Source organism: Psammomys obesus, unplaced genomic scaffold, assembly GCF_907164565.1.
Source record: "Psammomys obesus unplaced genomic scaffold, mPsaObe1.curated_primary_1811, whole genome shotgun sequence".
Classification (NCBI taxonomy): domain Eukaryota; kingdom Metazoa; phylum Chordata; class Mammalia; order Rodentia; family Muridae; genus Psammomys; species Psammomys obesus.
In genome coordinates, this window is record NW_026591643.1 from 4,971,919 (window position 1) to 4,988,140 (window position 16,222).

The 16,222-nt window shown below is 49.6% G+C and overlaps 1 protein-coding gene across 7 annotated transcripts in view; it reads right to left on the reverse strand.

The window, feature by feature from the left end:
• The window catches only part of Whrn (whirlin), an 86,867-nt gene extending 72,156 nt beyond the window's left edge, over positions 1-14,711 (reverse strand). For all 7 annotated transcript variants that reach the window (XM_055611592.1, XM_055611590.1, XM_055611589.1 and 4 more), the window contains exon 1: positions 13,267-14,711. In XM_055611592.1, the coding sequence (XP_055467567.1) occupies positions 13,267-13,884 (618 nt within the window). In that variant the 5' untranslated portion in view covers positions 13,885-14,711. The remainder of the gene's footprint in view (positions 1-13,266) is intronic.
• Between the last annotated feature and the right edge of the window lie 1,511 nt (positions 14,712-16,222).

The window sequence follows — 16,222 nt, forward strand, 5'->3', positions numbered from 1 at the left end:
GTCAGTGGGAATGAGAAGGTAAATAGGACCAGAATAGACTATAGTCTTGTAGAATGAAACCTATCACTATGTGTAATATATGCTAACAAAAACAGAAAAGAGATTTGCCTTTCAGGAGAGCCTAATGAAGGGCTCATTCCCTCCCTCTTTCCTTAGAGTGTTTCCCCTCCAAAGTCTCCATGTGAAGGGGTAGAGACCTGACACCTAGAAGCCCCGTTCCTCACTGTCATCAGCCCTAATAACTTGGTGTGTCGCACTTGCTGCTCAAAAAGAATTAAAAGCAAATCAACAAGCAAAACAAGGTATGTGTTGGGGGAGGTGACACCCTGACCTTGGAAAGACTCTCAGGATCTGCAAGGGGGCCATGGGCGATTATGACCACAACTTCCAAGATGAAGGCAGAGAAGTTTCCAGAAAGACACTGATTCCTTTTCAATGTGAGCCTCCAGCTGCACACGAGACATGTGCCTTATCATTGAATAAGTTGCTTTTCACATGGGGTTTCAATTTGTCTTTTTGTTCTCTCTCTCTCTCTCTCTTTCTCTCTCTCTCTCTCCCTCTCATGGAAGAAGTAGCGATTCTCAGGGAATCACAAATACAATTGCTCGAGATGAGTCTCAGTGGCTTTGCAATGGAGTGTTTTATGGCCTGGGATCAATGTCCAAAGCACAGTCTGTTTCTATCAATGTCAATTTCTCAGGAGTAGACATGTGGAGGGGGACGATTTTCCTCCTAGACTTGTTACAACCTCAGCCCTCACTGTTTGCTGACCTTTCTCAGCTGAAAAGGCAGCGGGCTTCCGATTTAATTCAACTTCATCCTGAGGAATCTGAATGCAAGGGGGACTATCAGCCATCTTTTAAAAGCCAATCCAGCATTTGTCAGAAAGAAAAATGATTGCTAGAGCTGATGGCATCGAATACAAAACTTGTGATTAAATCGACAGGATAGCAATAAGAGTTACATATCAAAAAGCATGAACACATCCACATCCACAAACCATGGACACAGAAAATGGGGTACTGTTTTGTCTACCAGCTTGGAAAATAAAAAAGAAATACAGCATCTAGTGTGGGCACAGATGATTAAAAATGAGGGCTCTTGCATGCTGCTAATGTGGGTAGGACGGGCTACCAAAACACAATTTCTTTCATAAGAGCAGTTCGGTCACAGTTATCAAAAGTCTGAAAATTATGCCTCTCCCCTGAGCCAACCTCCAGAGAGATAGCCTAAGGAATTATTAGCGAAGCACTTAAAGATTAATGTGCCACAATGTGGAATACAGAAACATGGATAACACTGAAAACACAAGCTGTCCAATAAGAGGAAATTAGTTAGATAAATCACGCATCTTCCTTTCGATGTATTATGTGATTATTAAAAATCACATTCTAGAAACATTCATCAAGGTGGAAGAACTGTCATAATACATTACAGGGTGAAAGCAGCAGACAGACAACTGCACAACAGCAGCCAGACAGGGAGGTATGCAGAGACTCCCGAAACAGCAAGGTGCTCACAGCAAAGGAGCAAAGACTCCCAAAACAGTGCTCATGGGGACTGGAAACACGAGTCAAATCATAAACAGGGATCACTCTCTGGTAGATGGGGCTACCTACAATTCTAAGACCTTTGCTTTTTTCTTTTTCAGATTTATCAGTTTTGCGTGTTTTACCGGCATCTGTATGTGTGCACACATCCATGCTTAGTAGGTGCAGAGGCCAGGAAAGGGCACTGACCCCCTGGGACCGCAGTTATGGACTGGCTATGAACTCTCACATGGGTGCTGGGAGCCAAACCCAGGTCTCCTGCCAGAGCAACAAGTGCTCTTCACCGCTGGGCTCCGGGCGCCTCAGCCTTTTCTCTTCTGTATGTGCTTTTCTGAACTTAAGACTTAATTTTATTTATCATTGTCTGTGTGTGAGTGTCTAAAGTGTGTGTGGGCGTTTACATGGGGATCAGAGAACAAAATGATGGACTCTCTTCTTTTCTTCCACCTTTATGTGGGTCTCAGGAATTGTTAGGTGAGGTTTCCATATAAGCCCTTCTATTAGCTGAGGCATCTTGCTAGCCTACCGGTTTTCAACAGACCCGGGCAGACAACTCTTTCCATGTTTTCATTGGAGTTGTCCAATCAAACAAGCAGGGGAGCTGGGCCTGGTGGTGCATACCTTTGGTCCCCATCACTCAGGAAGGCAGATAGATGTAGGTGGATCTCTGTGAGTTTGAGGGTAGCCTGGTCTACAAAGTGAGTCCAGGACAGCCAAGGCTACACAGAGAAACCCTGTCTCAAAAAAACAAAACCCAAACACACGAGTGGATGGTGGGTGACCACCAGCTTTTCACAGGGCCAGGCTCTGAGTCTGCTGATCCTGTTTTGATAGCTGTGTGGATGAACTCGGGGAATGTACCACATGAGATGGTTCGCCAGACCCTGGATTCCTCTAATGGGGGAGAGGGATCAATCTAGCACAGAAGTTTCATGGACAATGCACAAAATAAACCCTGACAAAGCCGGGTAGAGCGATACACACCTTTAAAAACAGCACTAATGAGGCAGGAGGATCTCTGTGAGTTCAAAGCCAGCCTGGTCTACATAGAGAGACCTGGTTTCAAGCAAAGCAAAGCCCAACAAAATCAACCAACCAAACACTACCACCCGCCCCACCGCAAAACAAACAAACAAACACGGGTGTGGGGGATACAGTGTGGCTCTTATCCCAAAAGTCTACCATCAAATACAAGACACCCAAAACAGGCAGGGTGGCCAGAACCTTTTTTCTCCTCCTCGTAGGTTTCCTCATCAAATGGCTACACAGTCATTTCCACAGGACGAAACTCGGGGAGGCGCGCACGCTCACAGAAGCCTTCCTCTTAGAGCAAGGCTTTGAGCAGGGCCGTGGAGGTGAGGGTGCGCTCTGGATGCAGGCAGAACTGGGTTCAAATACTAGCCTCACTCTCTTCTAGGCGCTCCTAGCCAGTCACCTCCTCCTAACCCTGAGTCCCCTCCCTTGGGCATGTGCAAGAGTCATGTGGGCACAAGCTCCAGGTGGCTTGGGGCTGGTGGCGCTGGCTAGTGTGTGTTCCAGGAGTGTTACAGGCATCCTGTGTGTTACACACCTCACATCTTCTCTGATTCCAAAAAGATCAATAGTTAGTAGGTACACAGACCTCAACACAGCCTTGTGGACTCACCAAGCAGCCCGTCCTCAACCCACATGGCCACCCACACCTACACTCAGAGGTGAGGAAACCTGGGCAGAGAAGGTGAGTGACTTGTCTGTACTGCCTGATGGCTTCTATGGTTTGGTTTTTTTTTTTTTTTTTTTTTTTGGTTTTTTTGTTTGTTTGTTTGTTTTTGTTTCTTTGTTTTTGAGGGGGTTCATTTTTTGAGACAGGGTTTCTCTGTGTAGCCTTGGCTGACCTGGACTCACTTTGTTCCATCTTGATGGCTCATGATTTTTGTTGTTATTTTCATCTATGTTTGTTTGTTTGTTTACTGTGCGAGCGCTTGGGTCCATGTGTGGAGGTCGGAAGACAACATTCAGGAATTGGTTCTATCCTGCCATATGTTTTCTGGAACCCAAACAAAGGTTGGTAGGTTTGACTACAAGTACCCTTACCCACCAAGCCATCTCTCCAGCCCTTATCTGTTTTGAAAAAGGGAAGACGCATGCTGGACCCACCACAATAGTGTAGAGCTGGGCTCTGCTGCCAGAGCTGGCTCCAGCAGTGGGTTGTCAACCGTCTCTGCCACCCTGCTGGTCAAGGAAGCTTGCTTCTGCTCTGGGACTCGCCCCATCTGTTGTGGGGCTGCCTCACAGCAGCACAGACGGAGCTTTGCTCGACCCCCCAGCGTTCTGATCATGCTCTCACGCCATGAAGATGGACGTAGGGACCCTTCTACACAACTAAATGACTTTACCTGCATTGCTCCATGACGACAGGCAAGTGACAAACTGCAAAGGCTTCTGTGAGATTTAAAGGAGTTGATAGTGCAACCAGCGCAGGCTCGCTGTAAGCCCTCACTCAATGTCAGTTATCCTATGGTGAAGAATGAAGAACGTGGAAATACTTCCACATTGTGGTGGGATTGAAGCAGGCTGATCCACTGAGGAAGGGGAGAGTGGGATAAGACGGTTTCCCACAGATGGAAGCAATAGCACGGTGCAGACAGGCTTGTGGGGGACACACTGAGGCTTGGTCTAACGGTAACTGTGGGGGTCAAAGGGTGGACAGAAACAAGCCTTTGTTTTGTGGGATATGCTACCTGTTTGGTCATGTGTGGGCTATATTTTGGGGCCAGTTGGAAAATAAAACTAAACAAAAGTGTCTGCAAAACAGATGAGGTTAAGCATCCTAGAGGCCAAGTTAAAGAGTCTGACCCTTGCCCTGAGATATTCCAACTCAAGAGCAGGGTTCTAGAGCAGACAAGTGCCAAACACAATGGAAGAAAGAGCAGAGGGGCAGACTTTGAGGGGGACAGTGATGATGATGATGACGACTATGTTCTGAAACGCCTTGTGAAGGATCAGGCTTGGCCACTCCTATGGTACTGGGGCTGGAGCCATCCCCATATGAGACTGGCAAAGAAATGCCAGGTCAAGGCTACTGATGGGTGGCATCAGCATGTTAGGGTCAGAAGGATTATCAGGACAGCCAGGCTAGAAAATGTGTAGAAATACAGACATTTGAGGGAAGAGTGGGAAGAATCCACATGTATTCACCTTAGATATTTTTTGGGAGAAGAAGAACTAGGGAGACACTGGGGCTCCAGGAAGAGAAGATGTTATGAAAGTGCTGGTATTCGCCAGGAGGAGGAGAGAAAGGAAAGAAAGGAGGAGAAGCTGGGTCTAGGCACTACAAAGGACCCCCCCCCCATTTGACCTAGAATAAAGAGCATAAAAGAAAGCCTCTATCCTAATATTTGAGTACAATCTTGTATAGCTACATGGGGGATGAACTTCTAAAAGGTAGACCACATTTCTTAATCAGAAACCTCTTAAAGAGGCCTTGCATACCATCTCAGATGTGGTTTAAATCAACTACAAGTTTTTTTTTCCTTAAGTACAAAAAGTCTGTGCTATCAAATCAAACTCTTACCTGCATTAATTGCTTTAATGGGCTCTGGAAATAGCAGCCTCCTCTCCTTCCTCATGGGAACCCCTGGGGAGTCCATCAGTGAAGGATGCTCAGAAGCAGGACCAGGGACAAGACTAGCCTCTCTGGGCTGCTAGGCCATGCATCTGTCTCATCAGCCGCCTGTTATTTAAGGCCTCACACAAAAATAATCAAAAGGCAGGTGGGAACACCCAGTTCCATTTATCTATCCAGCTTTATTGTGGCTATAAAGCAAAACTGCAGATACCAAAAGCCAGATAGGAGTCACTGCGTTTTAAAAGAAATGTGGGGATGTTGGCTACATCGGCACATGACTCTGCAATTCAAACAGCCACACGCAACTGCACAGGCTCCAAGTCCCACTGCTTCCTTCCAACAGTGCTTAAAAGCAAGGCGAAACAAACAAGCAAAAACAACAACAAAACCCAAATAATTAAGCAGGCACACTAAAAGGTTTTCAAAGCCACATCAGAGCCATTGATTCTATTTTTCACCATGGTGTTTGCAGTGGGACTCCCACCAGAGTTTTTCAAACTTTGACTATGCAATGATATAAGAAGAATGACATGCTTGTGAGGATCATGAGCTCTGTTCAGTATCAGGGATGTCTGAGTCACAGAGACAAGGAGGCCTGCCCAAGGTGAATCCAGGCTCTCATCCAAATTCCATCCACAGACTTCGCCATGTATAAGCTGATCTTACACACTAGAATAATGGTCAAGGGGTTGGTTTCACTTCTGAGAACAGCTGGGTGGGCCTAACTTGCTGTTTCCTTTTGTGACAGGGTCTCCTGTAGCCCAGGAACCTAAAGTCCATTTGTAGCCAAAGATGACCTTGAACTTCTGATTCTTCTGCCTCCATTTCTCCATGCTGAGGCTAGAGGTGAGTACCGTCGCCATTCACGTTACCCTGGGGACTGAAGCCAGGGCTTCATGTATGGGGCAAGCACCCCAGCCACTGAGCACATCCCCAGCACCTCTGGGTAAGTCTGTGTGTGGATAAATGTTAAAGGTGGGGATCCTGAAGCAAGCAGGATTTCCCAAACTTCAGTGTGGGTGTGGTTTGGCCTTGCCTGGGGACTTTATTAAATCTTAACTCTCAAAGCTTAATGTTTGTAATGAACAAGTTAGCACTAGACTCTAGATATTTATAAATACCCCTTTTCCTATTAATTAGTTAGTTAGTTTGTCTATTTAATTTACAATCTTCTCCTAAAGTTCAGGCTGGCCTGGCTCTACCTGTGAAGCTTAGGTTGGCTTCAAATGCATGATCCTCCTGCCTTACCTTTCTGGGGAATTGGGTCCGCAGCATGTGCCATCATACCTAGCTGCCAATGCCCTTCCTGATGCCATTTTCCCATGTCCCTTCTTGCAGCCTGCAGCTTTAGAACCCACGAACAAGGCCATCTTGGGACTGATGTGGGGAAGGTTGACGTGTGTGCTTCGCATTCTGAGTCAAGAGGATGCTGATATTAGCAAAGTCAGATAGGGAGGGAAGAATAAGCAGGAAGCCGGCTGCCAGCCGAAGCACAGCCACGGCCAATTTAGCAGAAGGGACATGAATTCTCAAAGGAGAAGAAGGCAAAGGTGCTGGGACTGGAAAAGAGAAGAAATGGATTCACGTCTGCGCTTTCAAGGATGCTGCATTAAAGCACAGGTGTGGTTACTGAAGGCCTGGTGCGTGCTGGGGCTTCTTGAAACTCAAAACTGCTTTAATAAAAGCCCCAAAGCCAGATGAACTTCACCCCAAATTGGCTCACTGATTGCATGAGAATGCATAAACGATTCTATTTGGGAACCAGAGACACAATCACACTGCTAAAATAACCCACTTTTGGGAATGTGGCTTTAGAAAGGCGAGCAAAGTGATAAATTAACTTGCCAACAGAGTCTCACAGTGTGTTTGTGAGCTACAGAAGGTGGAAAAGGCTCCCCAGACATATACTATGGCTTTTAAAAGTCTTTAAATAAGCCGGGCAGTGGTGGTGCCCAATTTTAATCCCAGCCCTCAGGAGGGAGAGGTAGACAGATCTCTGAGTTCCAGGACAGTCCTGTCTACAAATCGAGTCCAGGACAGCCAAGGCTACACAGAAAAACCCTATCTCAAAAAACAAAAAACAAAACAAAAAAAGTCTTTAAATAAAAGAGTAGAGGGCTTCAAACATTTTCTCAATGGTCAGTCACTGCATATCCAGCACCAAGAGGCAAGTGGGAGGTTTCATTGATCTGTGACTGAGTTTCTTCAGGCAGCTTCATGCAAAGCACACACAACAGATTATCGCTTTCCAGTCAGTATCTACACATGGACTTCCTACACATGAATTCAACACTCAGGAATGAAGGAATCTTTCCTAGCTGGGGTCAGGACATCATTCTATCCAACCACCAAAGGTTCAGTCGCTTATTGAAGGAACTACAAGGAGCCATAGGAGGCATACTGGGCTATGGGAACAAGCATGACAGTCAGTATTGGCTGTCACAAAGCTTATATGTGTCGGAAAGGTGGATAGTTGACAAACATAAAGAATGGTCCATCTGTGGTGACAGGTGTGCTCAAAGGAACCAAAAGAGGCTCAAGGGTTGGAAAGATGGCATGGGATGAGTGTGTTGCTTTCAAGATGGTGGCAAGGATGCAACGGCATAAGGATGCCACAGTTGAATTGCTTGCCCTGCTACTTGACAAGCTAAGGGCAGGAGTTGTGTCCTACTCATCTGAGACCTCCAAAGTCACAGGTTTGTGGCTCAGAGGATGAGAGGACAAATGCCTCTAGTGGACAACAAGATGGGCTGAAACCTGTCCCTCTGCTCTGAGGTAAGGGTCTCTGAGTAACTTCAAATGGCCCCCATTGTCAGGTTCAAGTTAAGACACCTGCCTGCCTCTCAGAGGGGCTCTGATGTTGCCTTTGAGGATCTTCCTTGCCTGCCTGCCTCCCCTGGGGGCAATGAAACGACACCTGCACATTGCAGACACTCTCTGAGGAGTGAGCTAGCAAAGCAAAGGTGGGAGGCAGAAGATGCCAACCCTGAGCTCTACAGAATGAGGCTGTGTGAACACACGCAGCGACCGCCGCAAGCCCGCTCCAGGAAGAGAGGCACCGTGGGGTACTATAAGCGGCTGGGAGCTGGGGCGTGGGGAGGGCATCTTTATCTTCATCTTCCTCCGTTTCGCTATCGACGTAGGACTGCTCTCAAGGGCTGGGCAGGCAGCTCCGTGAGTAAAGCCTTGCTGCACAGCATCAGGATCCAAGTTCGGATTCCCAACACCCAGGTAAAAAGCCAGGCGTGGCAGTGAATATCTGTAACTGTAACCCCAGCTTGGGGAGGGGGGTATGCAGGCAGATTCCTGGCGCTCACTGGCCAGTCAGTCTAGCCAAATTGTTGAACTTTAGGTGCAGTGAAAGACCCTGTCTCAAAAAGTAAGGTAAGGAGCACTAGGACACCTGATGGCAACACACATACACACACACAAGAGTTCTCTCACCCTCTCTCACCTGCTGCCTGTGGCTGACACCTAGAATGCAGGGAAAGGAATGGAAGGCGTGCTTCTCTCACTCTGCACGTGCCTGGCTAAGAAAGCAAAAGGGAATGTGGCAGCCCTGAAACTTTTAGAAAGCACCCCAGCCTGCAGCACAATTAGACATCTGTGTGAGCTCAGACTCCAGCTTGCATTCTTGCTTGGAGGTTTAAAAGGAAAGAAAAAAAAAAAAAAAAAAAAAAGGAATGGGCGTGCAAAGATTGGTATTTCAGCCTCCAGCTACTTCCAGCCATTTAATGTCATTTCTTCTAATCAGATTCTCTGGTCCTGGCTGGGGACTAGAGTGATGTCCCTAAGCAATGGGGACCAGAAGCCATAAAAGAGCCTTACTAGAAAGCCAGTTGGAGCCCTAATCCTCTCTGAATGCCTGCTTCTATGCAAAGCCCTTTGCAGGATGGAGGGAAGATTAAGAATCCAAGGAGACATGCATGAGCAGACAGGCAAGAACATGGGCTGCCTGCACTTGACAGGTGCTTGTGGGGCTGAGTTCCTGCCTGTGGCTGCAGGCAAAGGTGGCAAGCAGCACACACAAAAGCCTACGATGTGTGTGTTGGGGGGGATGGAGGGGTTCTACACTTCTCTCTGTAGCTCCATCCAATTGAGCACCTGAGGCTAGGCATAAACAGCTCTGGGGTTGTGAGCAGAAGGGGGTGTCAGACGTTAACAAAACCAGCACTAGGCTGATTTGGTATCTTGCATGTCGAGCTTCAAGTCAGAAGGCAAAAAACCTACCAGACCCTCAGTGCTTCAATACAAAGGCAGTACTGGAAAAAACACTGCTTTGAGTTAACAGCAAATGACCAGCTGCAAGAGGATTTGCCTGACACAAGCATTGTCTTCTAAAGCCCCGAGTGTCAGTCTGAGCTAAATAAATATACGAGACTGCATTAAAGACACAGACTTTCTCCTGGAGATTCTCTGCAGGTCATGGCTGACAGGATTCATGAGAACCAAGAATTGTTGAAAGGCCAGAAAGGAGACAGTGTGTGCCCATGGTTTCCAACTGGAGCCCAGAAACCAGGTGCAAGAAACCAGGCTTCTGATACAAATCTGGAAGTGATAGAGTTTATAGTGGCTTCACTAGCCATGACAACGTAAAATGACAAATGTGTCATTTTTTTGAACCTGCTGAACCAAATGTAATGATATGTATTAATTTTGACAGATTCTTGCTGGGTTATTATGCGAAGGAAGAGGGAAAGTGATAGCTGTAATTAATTGGAAGGGCCCACAAACACTTCTTAACACCTGGAACATTTCAGATTCTAATATGATTCAGATTTACCTGTGGGGACGTTGGGGCTGCAATGACGCTGTTTAATTTTTATTAAGCAATTCTTGTGAGCGCATATGCACGCATGCACACACGACACAGCAGGACCTGGATAGCCCAAGAGCTGGTACCTACATTAGGATGGGACTGAAAAAGCGAGTGGGTGAGTGGATTAGATCGTCAGTGCTCCCAAGACAGTGCTGTTTGTGCCCCAGTCCTGCTGGCAATTCCCACTCGCTCTGGACTCACACTAGGGTGGTGCTCTTGGGTTGAGAGATGCTGGGTTCCTGCAGCGTGTTACCCCTGGATTTCCTGGCTTAGCACAAAGTTACCCAGGGGTGCTAAGCTTCCCTTTCCCGATCCTCAGCCAATTCTTCCTGCCTTAACTGAAGGCAATTCCAAAAGAACAAGAAAACAGTAGATCAGATGGTCTACATGCCTTTTGGGTAGCACATTCCCAGCAAATCACAGACTCCCAGAGCTGAAGAGGACCTTGGACAGCCTGGGATTCATGTAGCCTGGAGCAGATAACATCAGAGACTCGCCCAAGGTCACACACAGCAAGTGTGCGCAAGTGGCCCACAGACTGATCTAGCATATTTGGCTGAAGACCTTTGAAAGACCCACTTTAAAAAAAAAAAAAAATTATTAGTTTGTCCATCCCAAATAGCTTTTTTCCTCCTGTCTCAAAAATCAAACATTTCAACATAATTCTAAATAGAAAGTGCCTTGCTTAATCTGGACCTGTCACTACTGATTTGATAACTGGACTTAAAGAGAGGAATGGGAACCCTGTTGGTTGGGCACAGGATAAAATCCTCAGCAAATTGCTTAGGGTATCACTGAATTCAAGATCTGTCAGGAAAGGAAGCTTGGTAAACTTTGTTTACTTGAACCCTCTTTTAAAAACTGTGCTTCCATCTGATGCACAGGTGTCCTAACACTTTGATTCTTAGAGTTTATTTAATTGGCTTCTATTTGTGTTGTATATGCAGATATACAAGTAATCTCTCCTCTGGGAGAGTTCTGAGGTTCACTTACTTTCTGCATCATAAAAGAAAAATATAGATTTTTAAAATTGAAAAGGCATCTTCTACTAAATGGAGTGGGGGGTCTCCTAGGACGGAAACAATACACAAGGAGAAAATTCAGGCACACTGAACGAAGCCTGGAGCCCAGCTAGCATCCGCACACACTGACCATTGAGCCCTCTGAGTCCCATAGCTCCTGGTGGAGCCCACATGCAGAATTCCTAGGCAATGGCCGCTTGTGTCTCCTGGAGTAACTGGAGCCCCTTCTGGATCTCAGAGAAGGGCCTTTCTGCACATCATACCAATGTGTCAACGCTTCTCCATACGTTCTGACTGTTCATGTGCACATGACTGCAGCCCTATAGTGGTGTCCTCTGTTCTATGTTACCACTGTAAATTCTGGCCCCTTCATTACCTGGGGTTTGGATTCTACAATACTCATTTTGCCTGATGCTTCTGAAGGGTCCCAAGATCACATGTCTGACACTGGTTAGAAGTGGGACTCCCTTAGAGCAGAATCACTTGGTGGTCATCAGGAGGAAGACAGATGCAGAGGACAGCTCAGCTCTCACAAGCTCCTGGCTTACAGATGTCACACTTCAAGGATGCTCCTGTGCTACCGCATTCAACCTCAGAGCAAGTGTTCTTTTGCTGGCTTCCTAAACTATGCTTGGAGAGCTGAGGTCCTCTCTGTAAGCAGCAAGCAGGAGCTAAAGCTAGGTGCTCCCCTGAGCCAGAGCTCAGCAGCACCCTGAAGCAGCTCAGGGAAGCTGAGACATACGGTCCAGATCATGATCTCTTCGATGCCAGAAACTGAATGGCACAGCCAGATCTGAGGTGCAAGCTGGAGGAAGAGCCTGTGCTTCTCATGCTCAGGTGGCCTTTCCAAAGTCTCTCACCTAGTGATGATTAAGTGGCTCCAGTCTGTGTGAATTGCCACTAAAATTGAATCAGTGTTTCTAAATGACATTTGGATCATGTCTCTTTAGAGCACAAATTTATCATTTTGGGAACTTTGAACCTCTTAGGACAACACTAATGGACTATTTCTTTGTAGATATATGGGATGGGATGCAAGATAGAGAATGATGTGGGAGGAGGAGCCTGAGAAAATGGAAAACCCTTGAAGAGCTTTGTCTGCTGGCCCCCAGAATAATCAAAGGCCATTAGGCTTTCTCTAGAAACTGGAAAGAAAATTTCAGGGGCCTCAGGAACCTCCAGAAAAGGGGTTCTTGAATAAGGAAGCAAACAAGCCAGGCCACAGCCAGAGACAGATGGTGATCAAGGTGCACACACATGCAGGCAGCCGCAAAGCCACCGAAACAGTCCTGCACTGTGGCTGCCTGCGAACTGCCCAGCAGCAGGCACAACCGTGAGGTGGCCCAGGAGACCCGAGGATGAGGGGGGAGGGGCTCAAAGGCTAACCCAAACTCGGGGAAAATATTTCTCCACAGAGGACAGAGAATGAGCTGCCATTCCTTTCCTTCAAACTCCTCACTTCCTGTGTGAGAAGCAGTAGGGCTTGGGCTAAATACTTATGAGAGAAAGATCCTTGAATCCACCCACCAGCCACTCTATCTTATACTCCAACTGGCTGGCATTCGCTCACCCTGAGTGATAAGATTAGCATGAGTGAATGCTCCCCCAGACAACAGGATTAAATTCCTACTAGCTGGTAGTGACGAGGTTATTTTTCTCAATTAGCAGAAACACGAAAAAACACACACTTTCATGAGACTGCGGGGTTCATTTCTGATGTTCAGGCAGCAGCCTAGTTTCCCACAAAGTTAGGAGCCACTTCTCTGGCCTGGCTCGTTTCAGAATGTACCAGCTAGCCCACAACTAGCAGGGTGAGCCCCTGCTCCGAGGCCACCAGCCTCGTCCTGTGTCACTAGCAGTGGAGCTGAACTTTCTTTCTGGATCCAGAGAACAGCACAGCGGCAGTAAGCACCCATCCGTAACTCAACCCCACGCAGGGGCTCTCTTCTAACCATCCTAAGATTCCCTAAGATTCACACAGCCTTTTTCACACTTTGTGAGCAAACATTTGTGTGAAACTGTGTGTGTGCGCCTTAGCCTTTAGGTCACCCCAGACAAGAATAGCCACTTCCTCTCTGCTCAGAACACCTACCTATGCCACAAATTAGATTTTCCTCTTTTAAAATAGGGACGGGGCAAAACAAAAACACAACCGAAACCAGAAAGGTCAAGCGATTTGGTGTAAGACACAGCAGCACAGGGCAAGAGACGAGAAAGCACCAGACTGCCTGTCCGGTCCTCTATCACTCCCATAAACCACAACCCTACCTTGACCGCCTCTGCGTGGGTCACCCGGGCTAGGGATTTATCGTTGACGCGCAGGATCTGGTCCCCGACCCGCAACCCTTCCTTCTCCGCCAGGGAGCCCGGCTCCACTAGAGACACGTAGATGCCCACGCCGTGTTCCGAGCCTCCCCGGATGCTGAAGCCCAAGCCTTCGTGGGCCTTGGCGCGCCTTAGGCTCACGAGCCGCACCTCCCCGGGTCCCGCTCCGTCGGGAGCGGCCCAGGGCGGCTGCCTGTAGGGGGTGGTGGCGGGCAGGTAGAGGCCCTCGGCGGTGTACTGGTCGAAAAGCAGCTGGTCGGAGCGCGGGATGACCAGTCGCAGCATGGGCAGCAGACGCCGCTTGACCGGGCTGTCCAGCAGGACGCGCAGGGTGCGCACCAGGTCGAAGACGTTGCGGCGCGCGTGGTACGCGTTGAGGCAGTGGGTGAACTGCTCCCGCTCGGGCTCGCTCAGCAGCGCCGTGAGCGCCTGGTGCAGCTGGCGCACGTTGGCAGACAGCAGCCGCAGCCCCGCGGCCCCGCCGCCGCCCGCCGCGGCCGCCGAGCCCAGCGAGCCGGTGGAGGACGAGCTCACCGACAGGCCGTCCAGCTGCGCGTTCATCTCCCCGCCGAGGCCCGGCCGCACTCGGGATGCGCGGCGCGGGGCGGCTGCTGCACCTGCGGCCGGCGGCGCGACAGCTGGCTTCCCGGGGGCGCGGAGGTCACGGCCGAAGTCTGGGTTTGGGGTGGACGCGGAGACGGCGGCTGCAGTCCAGACGGGCCGGAGAGCGGAGACGACGGCTGCAGGGTGGGTGGGGGGCGGGGTGCGCAGGAGCGGCGGCTGGATCCCGGGGCGAGGTCAGGGAACGCGGCTGGCGTCCCAGGAGCGCGAGGGCAGGGGGCCGGAGGAGAGGGGGGAGAAACTGGGACCTGGAGGACGGAGAGACGGCGGCTGTGATCCCGAGGACCGCGGAGAGATCCCGGGGAACAGAGAGTTGGCGGCTGGAGGCCGGAGGTCGCGGAGACTGCGGCTGGAGGCCGTGGGCAGCGGGGACAGCAGCTACATGCCGGAAGGCGCGGGGACCACGCGGGGCCGGGGGGGGGGGGCACGCAGCCACGCCGCCCGCCCCGTCACACCATGCCTGGGGCTCCCCCAGCCGAGATGCCTGTTTCCCTATGGCTGGGGGACCCCAAAGTCAGAAGTTAGGGCGCCTGTCGATCTAGCGCCAGAGTCCGGAGCAGTCGCAGCCAGAGGAGCCACGCGGGCGTCCGGCGTGGGGAGCGGGGCATGTCCCGGGCCGCCCGCCGTGCAGCAGCCCGGGCTCCCCGCGCCCCGGCGCCGCCCGGGCGCACGCGGAGCCACGAGGCCCTGAGCCTGGACTTTGCGAACTGTTGAGCAGCTCTGGACCGAGTCTTCCAGCGAGTTCCGACGCCGTCGCCGTCGCCGTCGCCAGCCGGGACTTGGCCCCGCCCCCTGGCCCCTCCCCCTCCCCGTCCCCCCGCCCCGCGGGCTCTTCAGGAAATGACGTCCCGCCTGGCGCGCCTGGCTGTTGCCTGGAGACGGGGTGAAACAGTCCAGCCCTAGGGAAGAAAGGGGTGAAAGTAGGGGTAGCAGCGGGAGGAGCCCTGGGAGCACTAGGAAGCCTTCCAGCTTCCCCAGCCCAGGGGTGAAGAGATGGGGGTCCCAAAAAACTGCTCTCTGGCGATCACAGGTTGACTCCAGGGTCGCTTTGGAGCAATTAGCCGGTTTGCCAATTCACAATTGGGGAAAATGGCCAACTTTTGGCCTGTAAATTATTAGATGCTTCATGCTCCGCTTTTCTGCCTTAAAACGTTTCTGCCGCTTGCACACGCGCTGACTACAAGTTTAAGTGTGTATGCGGACGATTGTCCGTCACCTGCTCTGCGCAAGAGATGAATGTGAGTCACACAGGTGCTAGCAGGAGACAAGTCCTGTCCTGGGATAGATCAGCCTGGGCCCGGGTGGTCTCAGGGATGGAGGACAGCAAGGAACTTTTATCAGAAGTGTAAAGTTTGTAAACATAGGTGCATTTGAAAATAAGTCTGAAGTAGGTACGTCAATTGTAATAAGACTAATGTCCCGCTGGGGGAAGTGGGTGAAGGTTACATGGCAACTCTATAAACAGTCTTTTCATACTTTTTAATATGGGGAGATGCCAGAGGACGTGGTCTGAAGTCTGTCGTTGGACACCAACTCTCCTAAAGAGGATCACGGGAAAAACACGGGGCTTCTGTTCAAATGGGCTGTTTTTAGGAGATCCAACGAGCTTTTGCCCTGTCACTGCCACATGTCAATTGCATCTCTTCCAACCTGAATTGCTTCTCCTGAAGTTGTCTTTTCCCTAAAAGTGTTCTGGGTTGCCATCCCAGGAATGCAATGGCTGACTCACAAGGGGGAAGTAGAAAAGGAGAAGGGTTGTTTGCAGTGGCTTTGAGCTAGGTGCAAAAGGGTGGCTTGCTGGCTCTTTTCTTGTTTTCCTATGTACTTGGTCATTCTTCATTCAACATTTCCCAAGCACCTGTTCTGCTGCTTGGTTGTATGCTAGATGCTAGAGACCCAGGATAAAGAGATGAAATCTCTGACCTCAAGGAGTCATCGTCTAGAAAAGGAAAGATCATGCAAGTCAAGGTAAAATAAAGATAAACATTGCAGTGCCAAGATAGTCCACAGCGAGGAGAGGTGACTAACAAGAATGGACTATCTGGGCTGCCAAGATGGTTCCGCTGGTAAAAGTGTTTGCCACCAAGCCTGACAACCTGATTTCCATGCCTGGAACCTACATGATGGAGGAGGAGAACCAACTCCTGCAAGCTGTCCTTTAATCTTCACAGGTGCCTGTGGCATTTGTGGCAACCCGCAGCACATAATAAGTCAATGAGTAAAAGAAGGAAATGTTTTAAAAGAATAGTCTCTCTCCTCTGAGTAATGGGAAGCCATG